Below are 12171 nucleotides of genomic sequence, written 5' to 3'. Positions count from 1 at the left end.
GAGGCTATAGGAATGCAGAGTCGGAGAGGAGGGCACGGAGAAAGTTAGGATTCTCGCGGTGTTGGTGCTGTAGCTATTGACATTTTGGGGTGGGGAAGTTCGGCAAGCCAGAGCCGTGAGGGCAGAATTGGTGGAAACCGTTTTGGAAGACTCCTGCCACTGTGTCAGATATGAAGGTGGAAGGAAGAAAGCCTCTGCACTTGCTGTTCCTTCTGCCTGGAACACTCCTTTCCCAGATAGCTGGATAGTTTCTTCTCATCAGCTAATATCTTACCTTTTTGGAAGGCCTTCCTTAATATCCCAATCTAACGTATTCCTCCAGATACTATATATCACGCTATCTTGTTTAATTTCCTTCACAGCTTTTATCACTTTCTGAAAAGATTTGTTCCTTGCCTTCAATACACAGCAACATAAGCCTTAGGAGGGCAGGGACTTTGTCTACTATTTTATTCATTGTTGTATTTCCCAGTACTCAGTTCATACTGGGTAGCAAGTAAGAGCTCAATAATAAATATTTATTGAATGAATGAAAAGACAGAGGTCTGAGGAATTTGGCGAATGAGATGCCAAAGAGGTTCAGAAACCTGTAAAATCAAATACAACGCCGGCGCCCTCTGCAGGTTGGGGAGTAAGAAGTAGGTGTTTTTAGCATGACCGCGGGAAGAAGACAGGGGGAGCTCAGACGCTTCTCTCGGAGGCAGAAGCTTTCAGACTACAACTCCCAGCAGCCTCTAAGAGCCCCGGGGCTTGATGGGAACGGTAAACCGGGACCTGTTGCGTCCCTGCCCCGCCCCTCCCGTGGGTCGCCCGCGAAATCTGATCCGGGATGCGGAGGTCCAATCGAGAGGTGGGCCCAAATCCCGCGAGAGCAAGTGGCGCGTAGCGACCGACGGGGCTGAGGGATGCCGTGCTTTTAACGTTGGTGTCCACTTCTTCGCCTTGCCTTCCGGGGGTCTTCTGCCCCCTCCCGGAAGAAGAAGGAAGGCACAGGTGGGTTTTTCTCCAGGATCCGTGCGAACTTTGGAGCTGTCTCGGCTGCTCCGCGGGCCAGGCAGCTGGTAGCCAGCGGGAGGAGGGTTGCCTGGCCGAGGCCAATGTCTGCCGCGCTTCCTCTGCAGAATGAAGACGCCGGAGGCGCCACTCTTAGGTCCGGACTGCCTTCTTTCAGACCAGGCCCCAGCTCCAGCCCATCTCTCTCCTAAGCCTTCCGCGGTGGATAAAAATACGGACCCTGAACGGATGCTACCGCCACCCGATGGGGATGATCCCCCCCAGGTGTCCCCAGATCCCGCGGCTGGCTCAGCTGTGTCCCAGGAGCTGAGGGAGGGGGACCGAGCTTCCCTCTTCACTCCCCTGGAAATAGGGTTTGGTACTCCTAGTGAGTTGAGCCCTCGAATCGAGGAGCAAGAACTTTCTGAAAATGTGAACCTTCCTGCAGAAGAAACTAACAGGCCAGAGTCGGGGCCTGGAGAAGCCGTGGAAGGTGTGTCTGAGGACCCAGCTCCAGAGGAGGAGGGATACACGTAAGTGGTGGTGGCAGTTGCCTCAGGAATCTGAGGAGATTGAAGTGTGAGATGTGTGGACGTATGAGATATACCTTATCCGCCAGTCCTCAGCCCCACTTCTCCAGACCCATTTCCTTTTTCCTTTGGCGACCCAGGTTTGTTGTCCCCCCATCTTCCTTCCAGCGCTTGGAACTACAGCTTCTCCCAGCTACCTCGGTTTCTCAGTGGTTCCTGGTCAGAGTTCAGCACCCAATCTGAGAACTTCTTGAAAGGGTGTAAGTGGTAAGTAAGGATAATGGGGCAGAGAGATAACCATGCCCAGGATTTTCACCTTAGAACACTCCAGTTAGTTGGGAGAAGTATCCACCAGAGGTGGGAGAAGGAGTAAGTATCCCTCTTGGACTGAGCTTAAATTTCATCTAGGATTGTGTGTCTTCTACTTCCTCCAAGGTTTTGGGGGCCTTACCTACCCCAGAGGTAGGCTCAGCCCTAGCCCTACACTTGGAAAATATAGATCTGTCCAGCTTTCTTACTCTTCCCTACTCCTAGGGCCCCTGATGGTTCCTGCATCTTGACCAATAGTGCTGATAACATCCTGCGGATTTATAACCTGCCCCCAGAGCTGTACAATGAGGGGGAGCAGCTGGAATATGCAGAAATGGTAAGGGTAGGGGCTAACTCTGCTCCTTCATCAGACACTGCACATTTAAGTCCTTCCTGTAGATGGAGAAAGTACAGTCCACATGTTTTCTGTTCACAAACAGGACATTTCTTCACCATGAATTTTCACAGGTAGTGTTTTCAACCCTGAATTCTGAAGTCATTTAAACAGATGTTTGTCCTTTCTTTAGTCAGGAATATGTGTTTCCCATAAAAGAATAGTGGATTTCTCATGGCAGTGTTTAATTGGCTTACAGATATTTATTGATTGAATACCAGTGTGTCAATCACTGTGTTTGGTGCTGGGATAAAGTGGTGAAGGAGACAGATGAAGAGCTGATTTGCTTTCTTGTGTGTGAGTTAGACAACAAACATGTAAACCAATAGATAATCAAGTTCATGACAGATTATAATAAATGCTATGAAGGAAATAGAATGAAGAGAGACTAACTAGAGGATACCACTTTATATAAAATGGTCAGGGAGAGGCTCTCTGAAAAGGAGACATTTGAGCTGAGACCTGAAGGATGATGAGATCAGTCAAGTGAAGAACTGTGGAAGGAGCATTCCAGGAAGAGGCAATGATATTACAGACCCAGAGCTGAGAAAGAGCTTTGTGTATTCAGTGAACAGAAAGAATGCCAGTGAAGGGGAAGCGTGGTGAGGATGGAGAGGTGGCTAGCAGCCATGTCGTTTTGGGTCTTGTGGGTAGGGCATTTGGAGTTTATTTGGGAAGCCATGGGAGAGTTTTAAAACAGGAGAGTGAAATGATGGCTGAAGTTTAGAGAATGGATTGTGGGTGGGCAAGAGTGAAATCAGGGAGACTCATTAGGATGCGTTTATCACAGTCCAGGCGAGAAATGATGGTAGGGTGGTGTCGGGCGAGATGGAGAGAAGTGGATGGATTTGAAGTATGTTATGTAGGACTTGGAGGTCAATTGGATGTGGGGGTGCAGGGAAGGAAGCAATCAAGAGTGATGTCCCGGCTTTTGCAGCTAGGTGGATTATGGTACAGTTTACTCGAAGGAGGAAACAGGGATATGAAGAGGTATTGGGTTGGGAGTCAAGAGTTTTTAGGTACATTAAATGTGAAATGTAAATCTAAGAGGAGAAATTGGGGCTGGGGATATACTTTTATTTATTTATTTTTTCCCCAAAGCCCCAGTAGATAGTTGTATGTCATAGCTGCACATCCTTCTAGTTGCTGTATGTGGGACGCAGCCTCAGCATGGCCAGACAAGCGGTATGTCGGTGCGCGCCCGGGATCCGAACCCGGGCCACCAGCAGTGGAGCGCGCGCACTTAACCGCTAAGCCACGGGGCCGGCCCTGGGGATATACTTTGAGAAGTGGGAGAGCGTGTAGATGGTATCTTATGCTTTGAGAACGGATTCAATGTCAAGTATAGATGGAGAAGGAGAAGGCTCAAGCAGAGCCCTGAGCGCCCCAGCATGTGGAGGTGGGGTGCAGGAGAAATTACGAAAGTGGAGACAGAGTCATGTCCAACGCTGTTGAGAGTGAGGCAAATTTAGAGAATGACCTAAGAAGACATTAGTGACTTGTCAAGAGCACTTTCAGAGAAGTGATGGAGGCAGAAGCCGATTAGAGTAGGTGGAAGAGGAAGGAGAGACAATTCTTTGGAAAAGTTTTCCTGTGAAAAGGAGCTGAGAAATGGAATGGTGACCAGGGGGAATGTGGGGCCAAAGAAGGGTTAATGGGGTGTTTCTGTGGTGTGAGGAATAACCTAGTAGGGAGGGAGAGGTTGATGCTGTAGGAGAGAGAAGGTGTACCAAGTCCCTGAGTGGCTGGGTGAAGACGGGATCCAGAGCACATTAGAAGACTGACTTTGACAGGTGCAGAATCGTCCCTGTGGGAGGGAGAAGGGCAGAGGGTGTATTCAGAGGCAGCTGTTTAGTGGTCGGAAGATTTGGGTGTCTCTGTCTCTTGGCTTCTCAGTGAAGTATAAAGGGAGATTATCAACTGAAGGAAAAGGATCTGAAGAAAGAGCAGAAGGTGTGAAATGATGGGTCCTGGGAAGTAGAAAATCAAACCTGCCAAGGAATGTAGTAGTATTGCTGTTCTTTGCTCAGTGCCCACTAGAAATTTGTTGCCATCTATTTAAAGTGAGACCAGTTACTGTGGTTGCGCATCTTTCCCCATCAAGTTAACTGACTGTAGTTTTTCTGTTTGTAAAATGAGGTTGATAATAATAGCATCTACCTCACAGAGTTGTGAGAATTAAAAGAATTATGTAAAGTGCTTAAAACAGTGTCTGGCATCTAGTAAGTGTTCAGTAAACACTAGTAGTCAATTGGTGTCAGCTGAGTGCAAGCATGGAAAAAGAGGCTAGTCAGGTTGGGGTTTGCCAGGAGAGAAAGAGAAGGGTGTCTTGAGAGTATCTGCAGGAGTATGCATGTAGTGGTTGATGAGAATGTAAAGTGGGTAAGGAAATGGATTGTAAATGTTTTTGATGAAGCTAAATAATTGTGGTAGAAATAGTAAAGCAAGTGAACCTCATGGGTCGGAGATGGTAGTCAGACATTGTGGTGATGACAAGGCCCAGGACTCGATTATGGGAGTGGGTGACTGATGTAGAGGGAAGGCTGTGGCTGTGGGTGCTGAAGAAGTCACGGAATGGGAGAGGCCAAGATGTTGGATGGATTTATTCATTCTTTCATTGATTCATCCATTCAAGAAAATTTTTAGAGCACATTCTATATGCCAGGGACTGTTGTAGGTGCTGAGGATTAGTCAGGAACAAAACAGACAAAAATCCCTGTCCTTGTGAAACACACATTCTAGTATGGGGAATAGGCAATAAAGAAATAGAGCAAAGTAAAACATATATCTGACAAGTGCCATGGAGAAAAATAAAGCAGGGAAGAGGGGTCGGGGAGTGAATTGCAATTTTAAAAAGGGTGGTCTGGGAAGACCTCACTATTAAGGTGACATTTGAATAGAGATATGAAGGAAGGAAGGGGATGAACCAAGCTGATATTTTGGGGGAGAATATGTTGGGCAGAGAGAACAGGAAGTTCAAAGTCCTAGTGGAAGTGAAAGTCATCAAGAATAACAGGAGTATCTGTGGGGAGTGAGACAGTGACCCAGGAGATAAAGTCTTGGGGAATGAGGGAGGGTGACAAAAAGCGGGGAGCTAGTCTGATGACAGGAACTGCCGAGGAGGTAGAGTTTTGGGAACTGAAAAGACAGCAGGGAGCACAGTTGACCCTCGTCTACCTCCTGTCTTTGAGGTGTGGACTGGGGAGTGGGGTGAGAATTAAAGACATTTCAGCTTGAGAGGGCCACAGGGGACAGCCAGGGTCGGGCAAGTCCAGGTGGGTGAATGGAGCCTTCTGAGAAGATGAGAAATAAGGGAGTTTTTAGATCCTGGGGTAGGAATTTCAGAGGCCAAGAGTTAAGGATTGGGGAGGTCAGAGAGGAGCGTGGGGTTGGGGCCGATGAGGGAGTATGTAGAACAGTATACAGGTGGTGGTGGTACTAGACGACCCAGAAGACTGGGACTTCTCAAGCGCCTGAGGTTAATGGGAGTGCCAGTCTTGACAGCTTCCTAAAAGAGGGGTGCCCAGTTCCAGGGATGGTCCTGAACGCTTACCTGACGTGCAGCTCTAAGGTGGGAGGCTGCAGACGTAGTGCAGGCTATAAGGCACTCCCAGCCCTGCTTCCTGGAACAGAAACCTGTGGTGTCTCAGGGCCAGATGGGTATGGTGCAGCCATCCTGAGAGAGTTCAGGAGCAGAGAAGTTCTTTCAGGCAGGATAGGTAGAAGAGACTCTGGAAATGTGGGAGGTTGAGTATTTATTGCACAAATTTGTTTAAGAGAAATGAGAATGTTAAAAAGGGAAAACGTCATTATTCAAAAATGCAGCCCTTTAAATTATTCCACATTCTTTCTAAGCTCTGTCCAAGTACTGAAGCTTTTTTTGTGGATACTGCATTTTTCTTTTTAACAATCATATCCTGAACGTTTTTCATGATGCTCCAATCTTCATAGTTATGTTTAATGGTGTATGATATTGCATTGAGTGCCTATAATAATTCTGTTACCTGTTGCCCTGTTTTGGACATTTGGGTTGTTTCCAGGATTTTTATATCATAAATTATTCTTCAGTGAACATCTTCATGTGTTTTGATGGAGATTCTTTTTGTAAGAGAAATGTTATGAGTAAGAAAAAGCCTAGGTCAGACAGTATTAATTTTTGTTTTATGTCTTGTTAATTTGTTTTCAGAAGTTTTTGTGCCTTTTTTGTGTGTGTGTGTGAGGAAGATCAGCCCTGAGCTAACATCCATGCCAATCCTCCTCTTTTTGCTGAGGAAGACTAGCCCTGGGCTAACATCTGTGCCAGTCTTCCTCTATTTTTGGTATGTGGGACGCCGCCACAGCATGGCTTGATGAGTGGTGTGTAGGTCTGTGCCCGGGATCTGAACCTGGCGAACCCTGGGCCACTGAAGCAGAACGCACAAACTGAACCACTACACCATAGGGCCGGCCCCGGGATTTTCATTTTTAATGTTTGCAAGTTTAGTGTTTGGAAAAGGATAAAATTTATATAGGTGGGGAAATTGCAGGGGGGGCATTTTTGGGTCTTTCCATACACCTGTGCACATCTTCTTCCTAATTTAGTCTCCCAATTCCTCTCCTCCCTTCTCTACCTTTTCACAGAGCTTTCTGGAACTCCTATTCCTAACTCGCCAGCCTCTTCCCTGAGTATTCTCCTTTCCCTGTGGCTCTTGCCTGAGGCCTTGGCTTCCCTCTAGCTCTCTCCAGGGGAGACTATGCCTTCTCTGTGCCCTGTATATCTCAGGTGCGGGGGGTGTCCTCATTCTCAAATGCTATATCCAGACAATTATTCTTTCCATTTGCCAAAAATTTTCCTTTGAGGCTTATGCTGTTTGATTCTTCCTCACTCACCAAGGGCATTGGCACCTCATAGCCATCCTGTGCACCCTGGGTCCTTCCACCATCTTGGTGATCTCAGGTATCCAAACCAGAAGCCAGGGTCTCATCCTTTAATCTTCCTTTTCCCTAACCTCCCACATCCAATTAATTACCAAATCCCATCAAGTCCACCTAATCTTTCTAATCCGTCCACTTCTCTCCACTCCACTGCCCCTGCTTTAAATATTTATTTATTTATTTATTTATTTATTTAGTGTGTGTGTGTGTGTGTGTGTGTGTGTGTGAGTGAGTGAGTGAGTGAGGAAGATCAGCCCTGAGCTAACATCCATACCAACCCTCCTCTTTTTGCTGAGGAAGACTGGCCCTGAGCTAACATCCATGCCCATCTTCCTCCACTTTATATGGGACGTTGCCACAGCATGGTCTGACAAGCAGTGTTTCAGTGCATGCCCGGGATCCGAACCCAGGCCGCCAGCAGCAGAGTGCACGCACTTAACTGCTATGCCACGGGGCTGGCCCCCACTGCCCCCTGCTTTAATTCAAGGTCCTGTTATTTTGGGCCTTTTGTTACTGAAACAATCTCCTGTCTCCATTTGCTCATGAAAACATTATTTATTGACTGGTGATTGGACACTAGGTGTTGGGGAAACAGTGGTGAGCAAGACAGACATAACTCCTGCCTTCTCAGAGTGGTTCGATGCAGAGTGAGGGACTCAGTGGGCTATAGGAACATGGAGAAGGGCACCGTCTCAGCTCAAGGGGTTAGGAAGGAAGCATCTTCCAGTGGAATAAGCATCTAAGAGACCCGAAGGATGATTAGGATTCAACCAGGAGGAGTTGTTGGGGGAAGCGAAGGGACAATATTCTAGACTTGGAGACTAGTGTGCTGGAAAGCCTGCAGTTTGAGCGTATGGTGAGTTTGCCCTTCTGAGAACTGAGAGTCAAAATGGTGGGATGTAGAGATTTTTAAAGGAGTGAGTATAGAGAGATGAGCTTTGAGAGGTGGGTAGGGGGTAGGTGCCTGGTAATGAAAGGTTTTGTAAGGAGACTGGGTTTTATACCGAGGGTTATGTGGAGTCATTGCAATGATTTAAGCAGGAGAAGACACTGTACAGAATTCCGACTTAACAGGGTCTCTAGGGCTTTGATGTGGCTACAGTGTGGGGAATAGATGGTCAGGTTGTAGTGTGGGGGTGCAGGGAGGCCAGAGAACATGTACAGTGTGGCAGAAATGCTAGCAAAAAGGCAGTGGCTTCACATGGGAATGAAGGGGAGCAGACAAGTTCAAAAGAACCCAAGGAAGTAGAATTGGCAAGATTTGGTATTGGGTTGGACCAGGAGTGGAAAAGGAGTGAAGATTAGTAGTAGCCAAGGCTGGTGCTCAGATTTCAGGCTTGAAAATTGGACGTGGAGCCCAGGAAGAACAGCAGGTTTGAAGGCCGCAGATGCTGGGTCCGTTGTGGACAAGTTGAGCCTGTGGGATGTCCAAATGGAGCTGTCCACCAGGCAGTCGGATATATAGGTTCAGAGTTGAGAAGTGGCAACTAAAGTCCTGGTTGGGTGACATCACCCCAAAGACCAGCAAATAACTGACAAGGACTGGTATCCAGATGATTTAAAGATTTCCTTCAAATCAGTAAGAAAAAGATAACCTAGTAGAAAAATGAGCAAAAATTATGAAAAGTTGTACTTAAATAGCTAAGAAACAGAAAAGTGTCTAATCTCACTTGTGATGAGAGAAGTGCAAATTTATACCATAATGAAATACCATTTCACAGTCTCCAAATTGAGAAAAATTTAAAAGTCTGTCAGTACCAAGAGGATGCAGAGCAACAGGCACTCTCATATGCTGCTGGCGGGAGAGTGAATCGGGAGGAGCACTTTGGAAAGAAATGTGACATTATCTAGCAGAGCTGGAAAAGCTCTATGGTAAGAGCCCAGTAATTTCCCTCTTTAGCAGAAGCTGTGGAGGAACCTCCCACATGTGTAGCAGAATGTTAAAGCACACTAGCCAAAAAACGGGAAAACATCAGTGACTGTCAACAGAGAAGGCTAGGCGAGTGGAGTACCTGACAGCAGTGGAAATGCATGAATTAGAGCTAAGGGTGTCACCATGGTTAGCTCTCACAGTCACAAAAGGATGCACCGTTAATATTAGGTTTAAAGGCATGTAAGACAACAGTATACATTATTTTTTCTCTGCATGAGTATGTTCCTAAAGAAATGCCTGAGAATGCTAAATTCAGGATAGTGTTTACCTCTGAGGAAAGGTTTTATTGGGAAGAAGTTTTAACTGTTTTGTATAATATTTTATTTCTTAAACTGAGGGGAAGAGTCACAGGGTTTTTTTTTTGGTAACACTCGTTTGCATATTTGAACTGTTTAATAATTTTTTAAAAGGATCAAATGGTACCTCATAGGTGCTCAGTAAATATTCGTATCATTGGTTGGTTCTTTGTCTCTGGGTTGGGATATTGTTTGTTTCTTCCTCTCTAAGTGTTTAAAAAGCAAAAAGATACATCTGTATGGCTGGTAGTGGTCCAAATCTGACATTCAAGTCTGAGCTGACCCTTGAACATGAGATCAGGATTCTGTTCTTCATATTTACTCCGTCTGCCTTCTCCTGCCTGGTTAAGTGCCGACAGACTGTCTCCCTCTGCCATAAAACTGCTAGAGGCTTGAGTCAGCCTCCTTTTCTCCCACTGACCCACGCAGTCCCACATCTCTGTCCAGGCCCCTGTCCTTCGAATGGTGGAAGGCGACACCATCTATGATTACTGCTGGTATTCTCTGATGTCTTCAGCCCAGCCAGACACCTCCTAGTAAGTGATGTCTCTTGCCTCCCTTACTTCCCTCCTAGTTTCAAGGGGACCCTCTACTGAGAGAGAATCAAGGGCTGCCGGGGGTCTCGGGAGGACGAAAGCTTGGTGTGCCCTTCAGATGCGAGCTGAGAGGGCCGGTCAGTTGGCTTCCTCCCCTTCCTTTGACAGCACTGGGGCCTCAGTGTCCGTGTCTCTCTCAGCGTGGCCAGCAGCAGCCGGGAGAACCCGATTCACATCTGGGATGCATTCACTGGAGAGCTCCGGGCTTCCTTTCGCGCCTACAACCACCTGGTAGGGACCTCCCCGCCCAGCCCCATGGCTCGTCCTGGCCCAGCTCTCCTTCCTTGAGGACGGCTGAGGCTTTGCTAGGCCTGTTTTCAGCCTTTTCCTGCCCCCAGGATGAGCTGACGGCAGCCCACTCGCTCTGCTTCTCCCCGGATGGCTCCCAGCTCTTTTGTGGCTTCAACCGGACTGTGCGTGTGTTTTCTACATCCAGGCCCGGCCGTGACTGCGAGGTCCGAGCCACGTTTGGTAAGATCTGTGCCTCCAAGGGAGGAGGAAGGAGAAGGGCACTGCCACATGCAGAGGGGCCTCGTGTGAGCCAGGGGCCCCATGTAGGGGGTCACAGCATCCTCAGTACAGCTGTGGGAGGCAGCTTGTGCCCAGTGGGCAGAGGAGAAAACAGACTTGGGGAGGGGATGAAGCTTCCCCAAAGTCAACCTGGTGGGTAAAGAGCTGGTTCACTTCTGAGCCTACGTGCTGTTGGCTGTGTACCTTTAGGTCTCTAAAATCTTGGTGTCTCTAGGAAATTGGAGGTGAAGCTGATTCCATTTTCCTGTAAACCTTCAACTTTCCATCCCTTCAAGGAAAAACAGATTTGAGAGGGAAGAAGTAGGTCTTGGGCACTTCAGTCCTTTAGGGGGATAGAAGGACCTGGGGAGCATCAGAGGTCTTCATCCTGCTTGTGACAAATGGGACGGGGGAGACATGGGATCCCAGCACATGGGCTCTGGGACAGGAGACAGAAGTGCACCTCTGATTAGCCCGCTTAATGTCAGGTGTCATTGCCCTCTTCCCCACTTTGTACATTCCCCTTCTAGCCAAAAAGCAGGGCCAGAGTGGCATCATCTCCTGCATAGCCTTCAGCCCAGCCCAGCCCCTCTATGCCTGTGGCTCCTACGGCCGCTCCCTGGGTCTGTATGCCTGGGATGATGGCTCTCCTCTCGCCTTGCTGGGAGGCCACAAAGGGGGCATCACCCACCTCTGCTTTCACCCTGATGGCAACCGCTTCTTCTCGGGAGCCCGCAAGGTAGGGGTCATGTCCTGAGATCCTAAAGAGGGTGGGCATTAGGCAGGAGTGGGGATGTAGTCTGTGATGTGTTGGGGGACGGACATGGGACTAAATCAACCCAAGCTAAAGGAGTGCCTGTAAACCTTGAGGGAGGCAGGAATGTCTTGGGGAGGGGGGGAGGGACGGACTCCAGGCCCCTGTTCTGTGTCTTCAGGATGCTGAGCTTCTGTGCTGGGATCTCCGGCAGCCTGGTCATCCACTGTGGTCCCTGAGCCGAGAGGTGACCACCAATCAGCGCATCTACTTCGATCTGGACCCGTGAGTGACCTTGGGTCATTCTTGCCCAGGGCCCTGATGCCCCCAGGGATGCCAGAGCCCAGCTGTAAGGTCCCAGCCCCTGGGTGTGAGGAGTTCCTGCCCCAGGGGTGATGACTCCATACCAGCAAGCCTCTCCTCTTTCCACCAGGACTGGGCAGTTCCTAGTGACCGGCAGCACTAGTGGGGCTGTCTCTGTGTGGGACACCAGCATGGCGGGGCATGAGGGGAAGCCGGAGCCAGTGCTGAGTTTTCTGCCCCAGAAGGACTGCACCAATGGAGTGAGGTCATCAGTTAATTCCGCATATCTTGGGGCTCAGGTTGGGGAGGGAGGTGAGTTGCTGAGGGAGCAAGCATCCTCTCTCAGGGTGCTGACAGACTCTGCCCATCTCTCCCTCCAGCCTGCACCCTAGCCTGCCTCTGCTGGCCACTGCCTCCGGTCAGCGTGTGTTTCCGGAACCCACGGAGAGTGGGGATGAGGGTGAGCAGGAGGTGGACCTTCCCCTACTCTCCATGCGCCATGTCCACCTTGAATGTCAGCTTCAGCTCTGGTGGTGTGGGGGGGCTGCAGACACCAGTATCCCTGATGCTCCCCAGGGCGAGAAGGGACAGGGAGGGACAGAGGGAGGTGGGGGTGAGTTTATATAAAAAGCTTTTATA

At 48.7% G+C, this 12171-nt stretch overlaps 1 protein-coding gene across 5 annotated transcripts; it reads left to right on the top strand.

Annotated features, from left to right (window-relative positions):
- Nucleotides 1–738: 738 nt before the first annotated feature.
- Nucleotides 739–12171, top strand: WRAP53 (WD repeat containing antisense to TP53). Of its 5 annotated transcripts, none has more exons than XM_058559806.1 (11): nucleotides 739–993; nucleotides 1207–1526; nucleotides 1692–1790; nucleotides 2058–2169; nucleotides 9817–9905; nucleotides 10106–10196; nucleotides 10304–10436; nucleotides 11006–11214; nucleotides 11411–11514; nucleotides 11663–11797; nucleotides 11913–12171. In XM_058559806.1, the coding sequence occupies exons 1-11, from the start codon at nucleotides 754–756 to the stop codon at nucleotides 12157–12159; spliced, it is 1779 nt and encodes a 592-aa protein (XP_058415789.1). In that variant the 5' UTR covers nucleotides 739–753; the 3' UTR covers nucleotides 12160–12171. The 5 variants fall into 5 exon arrangements, with proteins under 5 accessions (XP_058415789.1, XP_058415788.1, XP_058415793.1 ...); XM_058559805.1 differs by having other exon boundaries at nucleotides 9799–9905; XM_058559810.1 differs by having other exon boundaries at nucleotides 9799–9905; nucleotides 11663–11792; nucleotides 11913–12002.

This window comes from Diceros bicornis, chromosome 18 (assembly GCF_020826845.1).
Source record: "Diceros bicornis minor isolate mBicDic1 chromosome 18, mDicBic1.mat.cur, whole genome shotgun sequence".
Lineage (NCBI taxonomy): Eukaryota > Metazoa > Chordata > Mammalia > Perissodactyla > Rhinocerotidae > Diceros > Diceros bicornis.
The sequence above is the reverse complement of the archived record's forward strand: the minus strand, read 5'-3'. Positions and strand labels throughout refer to the sequence as shown.

Excerpts from the sequence above, each read along its gene's own strand:
- WRAP53 (XM_058559805.1), top strand. The coding sequence starts at position 754 with ATGGGAACGGTAAACCGGGACCTGTTGCGTCCCTGCCCCGCCCCTCCC. Across the intron at positions 994-1,206 it reads GAAGAAGAAGGAAGGCACAG|CCTTCCGCGGTGGATAAAAA; the intron begins GTGGGTTTTTCT and ends CTCTCTCCTAAG. Across the intron at positions 1,791-2,057 it reads TTCTTGAAAGGGTGTAAGTG|GGCCCCTGATGGTTCCTGCA; the intron begins GTAAGTAAGGAT and ends CCCTACTCCTAG.